The sequence below is a fragment of the Pleurodeles waltl genome, chromosome 3_1 (genome assembly GCF_031143425.1).
Source record: "Pleurodeles waltl isolate 20211129_DDA chromosome 3_1, aPleWal1.hap1.20221129, whole genome shotgun sequence".
Classification (NCBI taxonomy): Eukaryota; Metazoa; Chordata; class Amphibia; order Caudata; family Salamandridae; genus Pleurodeles; species Pleurodeles waltl.
In genome coordinates, this window is record NC_090440.1 from 149,983,344 (window position 1) to 150,001,349 (window position 18,006).

Consider the following 18,006-nt stretch of genomic DNA (forward strand, 5'->3'; position numbering starts at 1 on the left):
CGTTTTCAATTTTCTTAGCTTACCATTGAAAGGTTCATGTGATAGTTGAATAGCCATCACATCAAGCTTGGCTTGAAGACACCACCCCAATCAAGTGCTTCATTTTTTGGGAGCATATATTGAACCCACTGTGTTCTGTTCTACTTCGTAACACTACATTCATATGGAAAAAAACATAACCTCTAAGGGGCATATCTGATGGTCTCAGTTTTGAAAACTCCCCTTCCATAATACATAATAATTCAGAATGGAATCTGGAGATCCAAAGTCCGCCCTAGCGTGCACACATGCATTCAGTTTCCAGTTCACGGAAATAGGGAGGGCCAGTGAGCTGATCCGCATCCACCACGTTTGCATCATTTATGTCCGCTCCTATAAATATATCATCACTGGCATTATCTGTTATCCGAGTTCTCCATATCCAGTACCAACTACACCACATGTCTAACAGTTTGTAGGAGAATGCTCTTCGTCACAATGTATTTGATACACCGTAGTCATGGAATCCCTGCTGCAGCAAGCTGTCGGTGAGTGCCCTTTTCTTTCACACTTTTTGCATTTGCACTTCCAGTCTAGACAGTCTTAAAGATTTCTATGCGACTATAACTTCCGCAGCTAAACCCATTCCTTATAGATCTGTCACCATAACCTCGGTTCAGGCATTTTATCATTCTTATCTCCTGCATCTCTTCCTTACCAAGACTCTTATCACACATTTGCCGATGGCATCCACTTTCTGACACTTCTCACCGTTGTTACACAGTGTGCTCTCATGTCTGCACCTTGAGCAATGGTAATAGGGGCCTTGAATTGTTCGGCTTTAATGTCCGAGTTCTCTACTTTTTCCCAATTACTTCAGTAAAGTTGACAGACCCTGTAAAAATGCTAACACGGTGCTACTTGAGCACTCTTCTACAAAGCGACGACAACCGCTCCTTAATATATTTTCCTAAGTGACGTGTTGTCAGAATGAACCGCTCTCCTTGATGCCTGGCAGACTGCGCGCCATGCTTCCCTGTTATGGAATCCTTGCTGCTGTCACAAAGCACATCACGTTCTCCACTTGTACCTAATGGTTTACACGTTCCTTCCACAAAGATCCTCTTCTTGGAGACCACATCCTTGTTCTGTGACCCTGAAAGCGTAACGTGATTGGCTGGCAATGTGCTCCAATTCCCTAACGCAATGCGGATACTATATGAATGCACGCAGATTCCAGTGGAAATCCCCCCCCCCCCCAACGCAGAATGCGAAGAAGGCTCCCTTAGGTTCCCAATATCTCGCAGACTTTCGTTGCCTTTGGAGTGAATTGGGAAGGGGGGGAGGGGGGGAGGACCTCTTCCTCCTCTGGGCTTGTGTGTTGCCCCTGGCAGACTCCTAGTTTGACACTGACTGAAGTCCTCGTCGCCACACGTAGGTTCTCGGGACGCCACGTAGCTTGCCTGATGTTGCCTGGAGTTTACATAACATGCCTGCCTCACGTTAGACATCTTTACCTTTTATGAACACAATATCTTCTGATCAGCATTAGACCGAACTAGATGAAAATGCAGCCATATGCAGGGTCCTAGCTTCGGTATTGTTGATGACTTAACAAGTACATTCGAGAGGGCTCCTTGCACTTGTGTGTTCTTTAATTCCCAACAACCACAGCTCCTCTATGTGCTGTCGACCTGGCAATGCTTAGCGCACGTTCCCAAAATGTTGCAGTTTTAGATGCAGAGCAAGATTGCTGATCCATGTTTTATTGCAGCACGAAGGAGCCCCGCACCGGAGCCAGCACGTAAGGCTTTCTGGCTGCCAAAGAACAATTGCACGTAGTCTTAATCCACAGTAACATTCTAATTCTGAATTACGTAACAGCTGACGGAACAGTATTCCAGATGCCTGGACAGTCCAGTACCCAGTACCAAGACTGATCACACATTTGCTGATGGCATCCACTTTGTGACACTTCTCACTCATTATTACTACACAGTGTGCACTCATGTCTGCTCCTTAAGCAGTGGTAATAGGGCCTTTAATTTTTCGGTCACATTTTAATGTCCGAGTTCTCTACTTATTTCTTTCAATTACTTTAGATCAGTGCTTTAAATGGGCCGGTACTGAGTACTGGCACTTTTTATTTTGCAAGTGAGAGTACCTGCACTTTTCAAGAAAAACGTAATACTTTTCATTGGAGAGTACCGGCACTTCTCAGAAACAATCAGGTACTCTGATACAGAGTACCTGCACTTCTGTTTTCCCATTTCAAGCACTTCTTCAGATCACGTCACCTCCTCTCTGTCTTGGAGCCCTTCCCTGATTTTCATAATCATAATAGTTGTTTTGGTGTCCTTCGATTGACGAGTGAGCAGAGACATCCAATTTTTCTCCAATTCCTGACAGGCAGAAAAGCTGTCGAAAAAATGAAAGTGAAAGCAGAAAAGGAGAAAAAAAGGGATAGAGAAGAAATACACATAGTAAATAAAGAGAAAGAAAGACAATTATTTTATGAGGGTGGAAGGACTGAAAGTCGCACAATGAGCCTCTGAAGGCCAACAAGTAACTGTAGTGTCCTTTAATTTCCCATTCCCTGTATGTCTGAGCTGGTGTCTGGAACTCTGAGAGTGAATGATGTGATAGAACGCTAAGTACTAATTGAAAGCAGAAGTAGAACCTGCGATAGTCAATACTTAATTCATTTGAAATGTGAGAAAGTCAAATAAGAAAAACAAGCCTGTGATTGTAAGAAAATAACAGCGATACTTACAGCTGACCTGAACATCAAGACTGACAAACACATTTCTTCCCTGACACAGTGAAGGCACTTACCTGGCTGAAGACTATTTATTCCATTCTTCAATGATCACAATAGGAGTAATGCAGAAAAGCACGCAAATGCACCTCTTCTAAAGTAACCCTATACTAAGTAAACCTGTAAAAGATTCAACTTGAAACAAAATAATGTGAATACCTAACGGTTAACTAAATAAATGTAACTGGGGCCCCAAGAAAATGTCACTCTCAAGAGGTCCCAGGAACCCTGAAGAACACCTAGATGCACCTGCATAGACAGACAACAAAACTTCAGCAGCTTTGTCGAACACCACAAATCCTGAAACCAAAAAATTAGACCCAAATAAAAAACCCTTTGTGCTGAAGATCCATGCTTAGACAAAAAAAATCCTACTCCCACCTTGAGAGAGGCAGCTATCAGGCTGCATGAAGAAACTCCATACAGACAGCTTCTCCTTTATTCTTTCATTGGGAAGATATACTTTCCCTCTAAACAGCAGTTATATTTGCCCCCCAAATTACCCTACCATCGCTTCTGCAAAGGACCCCACTTTAACTATTTGTCCCCCAGTATGCATTAAGCTGAATAGTACTTCTCTATAAGCAATGTCAGGACATACATAGACAGACACAAACACACACACCCAGACCCCCGCACCCCAACGTTCCTCCTGCTTCCAAGGGCCTTACATTAAATAGTACTGGTGGACTGCAACACTCATTGTGCCACCCACTAAAGTAGCCTTTTAAAACCTATCTCAGGCCTGCCACTGCAGCCTCTAGTGCAGTTTTAAGCTGCCATTGCGACCTGGCAAAATAAACCATTTGCCACGCCTAAAACGTTTTTTTAAATAAAAATGTCTCCCCTAAGGTAGGCCCTAAAGGCTGATAGGGCACAGTGCATCGTATTTCAAAAGTAGGACATGTGTACTTATGTCCTGGCAGTGAAAAACTTTCCAGAACCAGTTTTTTGGAGGGGTGGGGTGGATTTAGTATAGGGAATCCCCACGTACAAAGACTGGCTGTGGGTGTAAATGTTGGACCTCCAGAATCACTCTTCAGCACACGCCTGGACCAGTGGACATTACAAAGGAAAGGACCGGTCTGCTGCCAGAGGACTGCCCTTCTGCTTGAGGACTGTCTTTATGTCTGAGGAGGAAGTCTGGGCATGCTTACCTTCATCCTAAGATAACCTCAGTGACTCCAAGGATCATTTGGCTGACCTTCTGTTTGAGCTACAGGGACATAGCAAGCTCCATAGGCCTCCTTGCAACTGCCCAGCTGACCTGCTGCAACTGGACCCGAAACTGAAGTTGCCTTATCGTTGCTCGCCTCTGGTGGAGTGAGTCCCTGATTCCAAAAAGGTGTCTCCCCTGGTCTTGGACCCTTGGATGGCATCAGAGTATACTCTGCTTGCACTTTATTACGGTATTTTTGCTGCATAAATAATTTAGACATTTCCTCTAAGTTATGCCTGACTGGTTTGTGCCACGTGACTAGAGGGTTAAACACAGGTTAATTTAGTGACTTTTGTGGTTCACCCTTGCAAGGATTGTGGTTGTTGTCCGAATGGGGATTCCATTCCTCTCAACCAATGTCAACAACCCATGTCAATACTTGCCCCTGCTGTCCCTCGAGGACACCCAGAAAGCACATTCGTCAAGTCCCCTTTTACCCATTGTTCTTATTTCTGCTGAAATCTCCACTGGAGAGAATACTATTGCAGTAATCCCTCATTATGTGCGTTTGCCATTCACCATCACATACAGTAACAATTATATAACATGTGCCCATGTATTTGGGACTTCAGATGTTGACAGGCTTTTTCCTTGAGCCCTTCAATATCTTCTTATGGGACAGATGCGCTGAAATTCTACTACCCAGCACTTAGCTGCATTTCACTGCTGCATATGCTCAAGGTGCTTCTGCATATGTGTCTCAATATTGTGTAAGTCACTGAGACCTGCCAAACCTTTGTGCTGCAGCCAGTGCGCCTTCTCAGCCCAGTGACTCCCCAGTGCTATTGATAAATGTGGAGGACCCCTATTGAGATTCCTCAGTTCTCCTGTCCTCTTTAACTCTGGAGCACCTGTAGGGTCCAAAAACCCGAATTTTCTTGCCCCCGGTTCTGCCTTGTAGAGCCTCTTTTGTAATCAAGCACTCTGTTGCTTTCTGGACCTAAAAGCTCTTCATAGACTATTTGCAGTGAGTCAAATGCTTCTGTAGTCTGTCTGTCCTGATAATTTTCTAGTAGGTCCACCTTTATCCAAGCTCACCTAAGCATCATTGTGTTGATCAATTGCTAAAGGTACTCAGAAGAGCTCAGGAACATGGCTGCTTTCAGTCACACTCCTGCTTCCCCCTTCTTTTTACTTTATGTATTGTGTGTTTGTTTACACGAGCATTGACCTTTCTCTACTCTTATTCTAGGAACATAAAAACTGTGGTGAAATGACTGAAATTGAAGCGAAAGTAAAGTATGTAAAGCTTGCACGCTCCCTCCGGACCTATGGTGTGTCCTTTTTCCTGGTTAAGGTAAGTTTTCATGTTGTGGGGGTGGAGGGGGGGGTAGGAAGACCATTGAAATGTAACTGAGCTGGAAAATGGCCAAGACCTATGCATTATCACTAAACATCTGTGTACACCAAGGAAGGCAGTACTGTACAGGGTTGATTAGCTCTCAAAGATCAAAAGAACGAGCATCAGATCAGACTTTTTAATAAATAAGTTTATCTAATGTTGAACATTTATCTGATTTTTAAAAGAACGAATGGAAAAAATTACTTTCATTGAAAAAGTTATGCATTCTTTGGTTGTTTCTAAGCTGACTACTCTGATAATGTGCTTCTGCTTTGTGCTTCTATATGATGATGTCTGGTACCCCAATTATTTGTACTTTTATGTTTTTAAATGGATTTTCTTTATTTTAATGTATTCTGTTACAGTTAGGAAGAAGATCAGTGGTCTTGGTAGCACGTTTAGAATTAATAATATTGTATATAGTAACCGTCAATCATTTTGAGAGGACACTCCAACACGAAATGTACATACATGTAAGACATTGCACTTTCATGGTAATGCGCAAAATTACAAGCAAGAGACGTATGTCACATGTTTTGTAATTCACTGCTGCTGGAAGAAATGTTAGCAGAAAACTCATTGTGAGATGATTGCCTATTGAATTTTACCTTGACTATGTTAAATAGTGTTTTACATTTTGAGTTTTAATGTGTTTCCTTTTTACTGTTTCATCGTGGCACTCTCCTGTACTTAAGTAATGAGTACCCTGGCAGCTAGCACTAGTAATGCAAACTGCTTCTTAGAGCTGTACACATTTTTCCAACGTGTGTGTGTGTGGGGCAAGGGGGGAGAGGGGGAGGGACAAAGGGGACATGCTCCTTTTCCTGCCCGTTTGCACACCCTCTAACTTGCAGGATTTATTTGGCAGTGACAGAAACAAGCTAGTGGAGGCCTTTTTATTATTTCAATCCATTAAGGCCCTCATTACAACTTCGGCGGTCTTTTCAAAAGACCGCCAAAGCTGCAGGCGCCACTATACGGCCAGTGCTGGAGGTATATCTGGCTCCCTATTATGTCTTTTCTGCTAGACCAGCGGATGGAAACAGTGTTTCCGTCCGCTGGCCCAGCGGAAAAGTCCCATCAACATTGCAGCTGGCTCATAATAGAGCCGGCGGCAATGTTGATGTGCAACGGGTGCAGCTGCACTTGTTGCGCATTTCACTGCCCGAAATTCAGGCAGTGAAATGCTCGATGGGGCTGTGCCTGGGGGCCCCTGCACTGCCCATACCAAGTGCATGGGCAGTGCAGGGTCCCCCAGGGGCACCCCAAGTCCCCTTTACCGCCAGCCTTTCCATGGTGGTGTTTATTGCCGTGGACAGGCTGGCAGTTGGGGACTCATAATCCCCAGGGTAGCGGTTCTTGCATCGCTGCCCTGGGGGTGGTATGTTGGCAGGGCTGGTGGCATGGCCGTGGCTAATGCGCCATGGTCATAATACGCTGGTGGTACACCGCCAGCCTGTTGGCATGTTACGCCAGCCGTCAGTGTCGTAATGAGGCCCTAAATGTTCTTGGCTGAAACAAAATGGTGATTAGCAGACCACCAATTCCAGTCTTGGCCATGCAGCCTAGCCTTGCACCCTCTCTAAGGTTGTAAATTGAGTACCATAAATTGTGTAATAGTAATATTTACTCCACTGAGAAATGGCAGAAGGGCACTATATAAAACACATTTTTATTATCATTATTATCATCAAACAAGACTATTCCCCACCTGGCTCTCTTCTCACTTTGTAGGAGATTCTGTCTCGTGAATAGCAGTACTTATCGATCTTAGTTGTTAAAAGAAAACAATTTTAACCTTGTCGTCTTGAACCTGAGTTGGGCTCCGATCTAGGTATCCCTCCGTGCACCCTGTTTATTATAGTTGCATTGGGTCTCTTCCGGGCCTCAAAGGGGACAGTGGTTGTAGTGAGAGAAACAAACATGTTCTTCTTGGGGATCAGCATGTGGGGAGGCCCCCAGTTGAAGAGAGGTTTGTCTCCAAGTGAGGTAATGCATGGAATGGAGGGGAAGAAACATTGAGGAGAGACACACTCAGCAGGAGGCCAGTGCTTTGTGTATTGTTTAATTAGTAAAATACAGGTAGCTTTGAGTAAAGAAACATCTGAAAAGCGTAGACTCAGGGAGTATGAGTTCTTTGAGTCACCTTGGTCTTAGGTTTCCAGGGAGACATAATCAGTCCTATACAATCTGAAAGGGAGGGAGATGTCTGATTCATTAGAGGAGTGGTTGAAGGCCTTCAAGAAGACGGACAGTGACCAATCCAGGAAACAGTCCAGTCCTCGCATTAACATTCTTCTATTTTGCCGCCTCTTTCTGCCCCTTCATATCATTCAGATTAATTTTGGCTGCAAACTAAAACTAAAGGAAAGCACTTAGAGAAGTAGGTGGTTGAACATTGAGGAGGCTCGAGCCTCCAAAATTGGTGTGGTGCTATTGCAAGCAAGGTAACACTGATGTGTAAGGTTCTGGTTCTAATTAAAATTTACTAGTGTAGCAGAAAGTGATCTTGTCTGTGTGAACTTAACCACTATGGTACTTGGTGTACCACATATCTAAGGACTTGGAAGAAGTACATGGTGGTAATGCTCTGAATACTTAGAGGTAATTGTCACTACTTGTAATCCTACTTTTTCTTGTCACAGCCCTTTCATATCTGCCCCTCTGGTCAATTTCAGGGCTTCAAATCGGAAAGCTTGACGTCAGCAGTGGGGTAGGGCTGGTTTGATTTTTGCACACTAAGAACTGACAGTGTTCCTGTTCGGAGGGAGACATTTCATCATAAGTAAAGACTGTGACATCTTTTTGGCACTCCTAATCGTCCCATATCCTCTCAAGTACATGGACTGCAGCTCAATGGTATCTTAATATGTTGCTCTCATACACAGTGGCCTCCTGTCAGATCATGATGCTTGTTGTTGAAGACAGTCTTTTTCACTATTGTTTCCTTCCTAGATTCATATGCTGGTAGGTCTCATTCATCGCTATTGAGACTCGTTCAGTGGCGCCAGACCCTGATGACATTGCCAAATATTGATCCACCAATAACCTACCTTTCATAGGTTAGACCATTGAAGAAGCAATCTATGTTCGACTCACATGAGTGCCAACCGTATCCTGCATGACTACCAATTTAGCTTCATATCACGCTGCAGCATGGAGACCGCTACCTTACACATTGGAGACAACGCCTTCCTGACTACAGATGAAGATGACTTCTTCCTCCTGATATTGATGGACCTCTCAGCTGCCCTCTGGACAGATGACCATCTCAACCTTCATCCACACTCTAGTCTCTCAAATGGGTGACAGTGACCTTCAGCTGTCCAATCGATACCAGTTTATTACATGACCGCCCCCATGTCCCAAGAGATCCCTATCACCTGTGGAGTGCCCCAGAGTTCCATACTATCTCCCATCATATTCATCCTGTTTGTGGAGCCTCTTAGGGCTCTACTTATAGATAACAGCATTGTTTCACCAATATGCCAATGATACACAACTCTACCTGAAAGTCTCCGCTAATCCAATCATTCATTGTCTCAAGCACTTCCTGCCACTTATCCAGATCTTGATGTCCAGCATGTAGCTGAAGCCCTGAAGCTCATTCCAACCAAGGCAGAATTCCTGTTATCTACCTATAGCAACAAGCAAGACATAGTACAAACATGGCTCAATATTAAATCAACCCAATATTAGATGAATGCTAATTCATTTGTAATCACCCTGGGCCCCATCACCGCCAGGAAACACATTGCCAAACAACAAAGCCTGCCTGGTACCAACTCTCTCTTCTATGGAAGTGAAACCATTTCTTAAAGAAAGAGACTTCAGAACCGCTGTTAAGTTCTTATACTCTTGCATCTGGATGGTGGTAACACTCTGCTCCATGGCCTCCTTGAATCCACACTGACAGTCCCATGAGGGCATCCTTTACAGCACATCTCAACCAGAGCTGAAAGAAATATGTTAACATTACCCCCATCCTGATGGAACTCCATTGACTCCCGTTGCTGGCCCACACCATCTTAAAACCAGCAGCATCATTTATAAAGCTTGCAGACAAGCTCTCAATTTCTGGCAGCTAAGCCACCATCAAACTGGAGAGCAAAAAGTGTAAATTTTTTTACAAAAAATAACAAAATAAACAAGGCAGCAGGATGTTGGCATGTGTTTACCCTGGACCTGGGCAACATCCTCATATCCAAAACTAACATCAAATAAGTAGTTGTCCTTGGCTTCCTTAATGGGTACTGGGTCACTGTTATCAGGATTAGCTGTTTGTATCCTTAGTGTCTGGTATTTCCTTTATTGGTAATCATTTTACACCATACAATCAAAATAATTCAAATGAACCTTTATCTACATGTCTAATAAAATCATAGAATATTAGTTCATTTCTCATTATAGGTGATAAATGAATAATCAGGATTATTGTTGCTGAGTCCCAATGTACATTGTACCAAGCCCATTAATTATACAAAGGTATTTGTATTTATGTCTTCTGAGCTGTCAAAACAGAATAAGACTTTCTTTTCAGGATCGAAGACCTGATACCTTCAAGGATGGCAATAGATGCATTTTATATTGTGCTGAAGATGTTAGACAGTAACGAGAGTATATTAGGCTTTCTTTGGATTAACTCTTTTCTGTTTCCATCATTGTTCCACTTCGCCTAGATTGAAGTGCCCATAATGTAACTGCTTGTTTCTTGTCCAGGGAGCACCTGGTCTGGCAGTTCAGGCTGGACTGTGCCCATGGGGAACAGGGTCAAGATTGATTTGCATATGGCTGGGTCCAAACTGGAAAGGAATGGGGGGGGCAAAAAAACTGATGGATTAAAGCCTGATCTGTGACTGGGGGGTGAATGTTTGATTTGTTCTGCATTCTGTCCATCAACTGTTCTTTTTAAAAAAATGTAATTGGAGGCATTTGATCTCAACCACCCAGGATATAGATACAGCATGATATGTGTGAAATTGTTGTATAATTATCCTTGATTAGTATAGTATGGAGTTAGTGTTGAGTAGGTATGGTTGGTAGATTATTGAAGATCTTTCCCCAAGGCTTTATAGGGGGATGGTTCTTTAAAAGATTTTTGAAATTGCTGTATGAAAGTGCTTCTTATATTGGTTTAACCTTTCTAGCTCATGTAGGGTAGCTGAAGTTGTAATATGCCAAGGAATCGTGCCTCAGTATTTCAGATTTCAGATTCATTGCAGATATCATTCTTAAAGGAATTTCAGTCTGTTTTTTTTATTTTTTATTTTGAGCCAGTACTTTAATGGAGTGCCCTTTATTCCTATTTGTTGGTTGGTTTGGCTGAAGTCTAGAAGTATTTGAGCTTGGTTTCATGATTGTTGAAGATTAAAGATGGTTGTAAATAGTTCGCTTTGCTCTAATTCTAACCATGAATTAATTTGATTGGGAGTCAGGAAAAGCTTCCGGGCTTAATGTTGGTTGATATTTAGCTGTTATGACCCTGAGGAGTGTTGTCAATGATGGACCATTCAGATTATTGACATTTTTAATAGCACAAATCTTAGCAATGTTGCTTTGCTTTTCATTAATTGTAGGTGGGCTTTGTAATTGCCATGTAGGGTGACTCCAAGCTATGTATAGTTTTGACAGTTCCAATGGTTTGCCCTGCTATGTTACAATCTTTGCCCCTACCCTTCTTTGTATTGAATTTTAGAACCTTCTCAAATTGATTTTGTAAGCAATAAGGATGAAGGTTTTTAGGTATATGTTGTAAGCCGAATCAAGTGCTGTCTAATATGACTGTATCATCTGCAAACTGTAATATATCTTGAGGAAGTCCATTAAGCTTGGGCGGGCAAGCTTTTGAGCTTGTTATTGTACTCTCAATGTTGGTGACATAAACATTGAAGAGAAAGGGGTGCTAAAACCAGATTTGATTCCGAAGCATGTACCGTCGGAACATTGTTTCTAACTACATCCTGTTACACCACCATCAAGGCAGTTTTACAGAAGAAAAGTGTGTAGAGGTCCAGAGCTTGTTCCTCCCTATGCCCAGGGCCACCTACTGTGAGTTAGTTACAACTTAATCTCTAGGACGCTTTCAGCCTTCAACTTAGTTTACCACCTTAGTCTTGAATCATTGGGCAGCCTCAGATTGTGTGTATCAGAGTTCCTTTCTTCCTGGAACCCCTTAAATAGAGCTCCAAGCTGGTTCTTCCTAATTGGAACAATCTATCCCTTGTAAAATAGGCTCTGTACAGTATTTTCAGTTGGATTAGTAGAAATCCTGCACATATGGCTACCTCCTGAGGATATGTGCATGCTGCCCCCCTATGGTCGTCTTATAGCCTGCCCAGGTCTGACTTCCATTTATTCTTAAGACTGTGTAATGGTGGAAGACTGGTATGTAGGAGAGTGGAGTATAGTCCCGACATTGCAGAGCTGGTCAGTTGGGCCCCTAGCACCCTGTACTCTAGGGTTATCTCATCTGGTGCTTTGCACAGCATTTCTATGTGTCTTTGCAAGGGATATCTTAGTTGCTACTACTGCGTGTATTGGCTACCGGACAGCTCATATTGCTCTTGTAGTTTGGAAAAGGTTATTATCTAATTTCCCTGCTAGATGTCGCCCACCTTGGAGATTCCCAGCAGGTCGCGTTTTCTGGGGCCCTCTATGTTTTGTAGTTTGTTCAGTATCTCAGAGTCCTTTGGTGGGGTCTCTAATGTCAGTTTACCATTCCAGCCCAGGGTCCTGGTCTCCCTGTGCCATATGTTGGCCACTGTGGCTGTAGGGGTTAGTAATGGTGTCACCCCCTTTCCCTTATAGTCACCGAACATACACCTCTGGGTCCATGGACTTTCTGTCTGCCACCACAGAGGGTTCCTCTTGGGAGGAAAAGGCCCACTTCATTGTTCACTTGCAGTTGTGATGCCCAATACTTATTTGTTTTTTTTCTGGGAGGGGGAATCCGCCCTCCAGGGGCTTTCTGGTGAAGGATGTTTAGGCAATCCTCTGTGTCCCACCCTCCCACAGCAGGCCTCATGTCACATCAACCACTGTCCGGAAACATATGTCAGGGCCCTCAATTGGGGTACTTTGTAAAACATAAAGGAATTTCAGCAGATAAATATTTTTTTACAGGGCATCTTTGCCCAAGAAGGATAATGGAAATCTCCTCCAGCAGCTCACATCCATCATACAAGAGTCAAGAATTGTTGTCAAGTTTTCAAATTGAAGAACAATTGGCAGGCTTTCGTAATGAAGATCCTGAGGTAAGTATAACCTTTGGGTTGCCATCTTGGGGGGTAGTTCCAGACCCACTCCTTCTCTTCTTCAGACACTTGGAATGCAAATGACTGGTGCCATCTTATATGAATCCCCAAATATGATCCAAACACCTCCAGGACTTCCAGCACCCAAGGGATGGAATGTTTTGGGTCGCTAGATAAAGGAGTATGTCGTATGCATTGAGGGAGACGGCATTCTCCCACTCTGAGCCCCATTGTATGCTGCATATCAGTGCATATTCCTGCAGCCAGCTAGCCAAGAGTTCACCTGCTATCATGAAGAGTATTGGGAACAGCAGGCATCCCTGTCAGGTACCCTGCCTAGTCTGAATTCTCTGGAGAAACCCCCATTTTCCTTGACTCCAGCAATGGGGTCTTTGTATGTATCCCCTTAGTTTTCAGCCCTGGAAGAAAGTACTAGTATGCGAGCATCAGGTTTTCTCTGTTCCACCATCTGCTCACTGATGCTTGGCATCCAAACATGTCTACCTATGTTTGGGTTACCTGTAACAGGAGGGATTTACAGACCAGATCCAACTTCCCTGGATCCCGTTGAGAATCCTGCATCTGCCAGCAGACGATATCTGCTATAGTTTAGCACCCTGCACTTGTTGCTTGTTATGTGGGGTTTTTGTAGTAGAATTATGTTTGGGTTTTGCCTCGATAGGTACTTCTGTATTACTCCTCGCTTCAATTTTCTGTCTAGCCCTTTTATGTTCCAGGATATCGCCTTAAGTGTTAGTCCTGATTAGGTCGAGTGCAGTGTATTCCTTGCCGTTTGTTTGCCTCCGTGTGAAGTTGCTGTGTCTGAGTTATGACTCAGTATGCTTCTGACTGTACCCCCAACCCTCTTGTCCCCCCTCCCAATCTCATCCTGTTGCTGATCTAAAGCTACCCGCCACCCCATCACTAAGGTGCCTGTCTTCGCAGCATATCTAACAGAAACATCATGATAAGCAATCATTAATAATTACTCTAGTAAATAGGGAGGGCATGGCCCTGTGAGCCATCATCATTGTCCTCCTTAGTGAACCCCCATTGGTTCCACCCCGAGCGGGCCACCAGGACCATATTGAAGGGAGTTGCTGTGCAGGCACTATCACTATATTGTCTGCAGCCATTGGGGTGACCACCGGTAGGACTGACTCTTCTAAATCTTCTTGGAAGTCCTCGAATCAGCTGGATGCCTCTTGAGTTTCTCACCAAAGTCACCCATTTGTTACCCGTGTCCAGGGAGCGGTGCTGTTGAAAGTCTGCAACCACTTTGGTTCTTCAGTCTCTGTCTGGACCCTGGTCCTCGGCCCCAGAATTGATCACTCTTAATTTCATGTTAGATAGTGATTGTAATAGTGACTTTACAAACGTACCTTTTTTGTGATACAGTTGATTGATCTTAAATGTTCCACAGTTGGTTTTGTTCATGATGTGTGTCTCCTTGGACCTGATGTCATAAGGTTGAGATTAAAAACACCTGTTAGTATTGTGGACCTATATTTGTCTGCCTGAATTATAGTCAGTAAAACGTTTGTTGAAGTTGATAATTTTTTGTTTCTTTTTTTTCACCTCCTGGTTGCAAATATATGTTGTGTACTATTAGGAATTAGTGACAACATATATTTTGGGAGCCCTACTTTGGTTAATAGTAGCCATGGTAGTCCTGGATAGATTTTCTCTATTTTTAGTTGGAGTCCTGTTGCTACCACTGTTGTCAAACCTTATGATGGTCTTCCTTTTGTTGATGTTCTTATTGATGTATTCTCACAGATTTTGAAACCTAGAAGTTTTGTTGTCTTGATTTTCTTGGAAGCGTATTATATTGAAATTTGAAATAAATGCTATTGCGTCCTCATGGTTAGTAAGTTGTGTCGATCCTGATAATATTCCAGGAGCACTTTTTTATTTGATTGTTGAATTACATTTTTATTAAATAGTAGGATGTTAGGAAATATTATTTTGCCTAGGTGGATATGAGGCTGTCGAATCAGGGTTATCAGTTTTTTTTTAGAACAACAGCTCTTCCAGCCATAACCAATCTTCATTTTGCTGTGTTGATATTTTTTGTGTAATAACAACGAATTCCAAGCCCACTCATATTTATTGTAAACTCCTAATATGTATAGCCTATTTTTTCTGGACCTTTTGCTGTTGTGAGGGTGGGTGATTTTTTACTTGTCATCCGAATATATTTTATGAGCATTGGATATCAATTTGTTTAATGTTGATTCGCTACTAGCCTTATTTTTTCAGGTAGTTTGAATTTGATGTCCATTATTGTAAAGCTTGTGTCTCATAATTGTTGCCACTGGATTGAATGCAAGTAGTTATTATTCGAGTTGTGATAAATAAAATGGAATGCCCCAGTTTTCTTGTACTCATTTTTTTAACAACTTTGTTTAGATAGTGGAACAAATCATTGAAACATGACATGCACAGGTGAAGAGAAATGCATCGGAAAGTTCCTGCAACACATGACGGAAGCACAGTTATCTGACAGCTCATCTTAGAATTTCAAATATATTAGGAAAAGATAAGATGTCGCAGCTCCAACATTAAACCTCTGTGGCTTACGGATTCCTGAAGGGGAGGGCAGCAAAGAGAGACACAGTAGTCGGGTATCAGAAAAGGCTAATATGCATAGGTTTTTGCACCCCACCCTCCCACACGTCTCCCTAAGGACAGCAGGTATATCGCTAGGATACCGGGCTGCAATACATCATAAATTCTCAGAACAAACAGAATAGTATTCTAGGGAGCCCAAAATGGCATAGACCATATTCTGAGTAGCGGTTTTAAGCCTCTGAGGTTTACAGACTGCTCGTGGAAGACTTTGTCACATCCATCTAGCTTAGAATACCGTCTCCTCAATGGCAACTTTATGGGAAAGTGCACTAAGGCTTGAATTGCCTGGGTATTCAAACTTTGCTTTTGCAGCATTAATCCTTTTTTTGGATTCACATGCTGTGCATTATTCCGCCATCTAGTGGTTGGGTCTGGAAACTGTCTTCATGGTTGCTTTCAATAAATTTTGCAGTACTTTATCAGGGCTTTATGCCCGCTCTGGACGACCATTACTTTGCTCAAGATAATGGACTAAGCCACCTACAGGGGTGTGGAATTTAATAAAATATCTACTTTTCCATGGGACAGGTTGCTTCATAAATCTACTTGTCCTGTAAAAACAAATCTACTTGTCCCTTTGGTGCCATGTAGTGCGGCAACAAATTATGCTAGCAATTTCAAGCCCTACTGTAGCGTTTTTCTTATTTAGCTACCTTTCCGCAGATCTACATATTGGGGCTCAAGGAAGCAGTAAGTAACAGTTCAAGGGCTGGAATGCCTTTGTGTCTGTGCATACCTACTAAAATGCATGTTTAAGGATTTTCCCCAGCTCTTCTATAATATTTTCCCATACTGAGAAAGTTTGGAAGTTTACTCCTGACGAGGGCAGAAGTAGAAGTTCTTTGTGGGGAAAAAAGTGGTTGGAGGAAAAGTGAACTTGTAAACGCTCAATAGATTTTCGCATGAGTAAATCTACACATGCATATTTGCTCCTGCTAAAATAAAGTTCACAAATATGTTCTAGGAATACGATTTCGTGGTCTACCTCTGTAAGTTCTTGTGAAATAATGAAAGCCACTGATACAAAGACATACACAATTGGTGCGCTTTTGTGACTTTCTTTTAAAATTGGGCCCCCATTTAGGTCTGACGTTAACCAAGACATTTTATTTTTACTAAAATTCTATTTCTCTCTCTATCCATCTATTTGCTGGCTTTACTGTGAATGATAGCATTCGCTCTTTCACAAGGAGCATATTGGCACACAAAGTAGTAATGTTTAATGCCAGGAACGACTGTGGTAATGTGTGCTTTTTTTTACCCAAAACGTTTTTTTTCGCATTTTGACAACGTTTGTTACAATGGTGAGGACCTGGCAGCTCCCACAACAATAAAGTATTGAGACATGTCAAAACAAGACACGCATTGACAAAACCAATAGACTGACCACCAATATCGGATCGGTTGGCTTTTCCAGTGCTTGTTTATTTTTATGTTTCCCATAATCTTGATGAAAATGGTTGCACTGATTTTCCATTATAAATATTTTTGGAAATACCAGCATGCATCAAAACAGTTTACTAAATGATGCTTCAAAGAAATAGTACCTAAAATTTCACAGTAATTTAGCAAAATGTTTTTTTTCCAACTTGCAACTTTTCTAAACATTTTATTTTGAAAGCAAAGAATCATCAATCTTGCTAACAATCAAAGAGCATTCGGAGAGCATTATTATATATATAGCCTCATATTGTTAAATGTTTCAAAAGTGTGCAGTGTGGCCTTACAACTATTATTTACATTTCTCACCCTAGCAATAAATGTTTTGCATTAATGAAGTATAAATACAAGTCCGAACATCATTTCCAAATGGACACAAACATTACCTCAACTGCAGACATTTCCCTTCCCTGTGAACTGGCAGTCAAAGGTTTTTAGCTGTAGGGAATTGGGCCCTACTTGTCCCAAGGACAAAATAAACATGAAAAACTGTTGTCCTTGACCCCAAACAAAATGTCCTGGGCGTCAGGCTATAAGATTTCTGCACCTAGTCCTGCATGGCAATTGGTACACTTTCTGGACAAGTGGAGGACCTCTCCCACCACAAGCAGATCATTGGAACTGGAAATGACCAGTGCACTCCAAGCACCCTCAGATATATTCTCCTCCAGAAGTTGTCCAAATTCTCCAATCAGATTTTAGAATACCGTCTATGCCAGAGTTTTTAAAACATTGAAACTAATTCAGTATCCATCTGGCTTCTTGTCATTTTTTCCATTGATCTATGCTTTTGAATAATTCAAGTTGTGATCAATTTGTGATGCAAGTGATTTAGACCCCTTAGCCTTACCTGCAACCAGCCTCAGTGCTACTAGCTTTCTGTGTTAAATCTGCATGGATCTTATCGGTAGACCACAAAGCAGTCCTTCACTTTTGCTTAGTTTGTCCCCTCATATAGGGAATCATTCGCTTATTGTATCTGACCACATAACAGGGTGTGGAATTTTATAAAACATTTGCTTGTCCATTGGACCGGATGCTTAATAAATCTACTTGTCACCTCAATGATTATACCAGCTCTCCGATTAAAGCAGGCTTTGTTTTTTAGTAGTGACCTGATTGTGCCTCCTTTCCATAAATCTAAATACTGGGGTACAAAGAAGCATGGCATGGCAGAGCTAGAATAACCCATTAGTTGCACACCTACAAACTTGCATGTTTAATGGTTTTTACAAACTCTTGTCTGATCTCTTTTGGGAAATTGGAAATGTATTCTTGACAAAGACAGAAGTAAAACTTTTTTGGGGGTCAGGGGGTTTGT

The 18,006-nt window shown here is 42.3% G+C and overlaps 1 protein-coding gene across 6 annotated transcripts in view; it reads left to right on the forward strand.

Moving 5' to 3' along the window:
• The window catches only part of TLN2 (talin 2), a 1,094,076-nt gene that overhangs the window by 599,792 nt on the left and 476,278 nt on the right, over positions 1 to 18,006 (forward strand). For all 6 annotated transcript variants that reach the window (XM_069221982.1, XM_069221985.1, XM_069221980.1 and 3 more), the window contains one exon: positions 5,209 to 5,313. In XM_069221982.1, the coding sequence (XP_069078083.1) occupies positions 5,209 to 5,313 (105 nt within the window). The remainder of the gene's footprint in view (positions 1 to 5,208; positions 5,314 to 18,006) is intronic.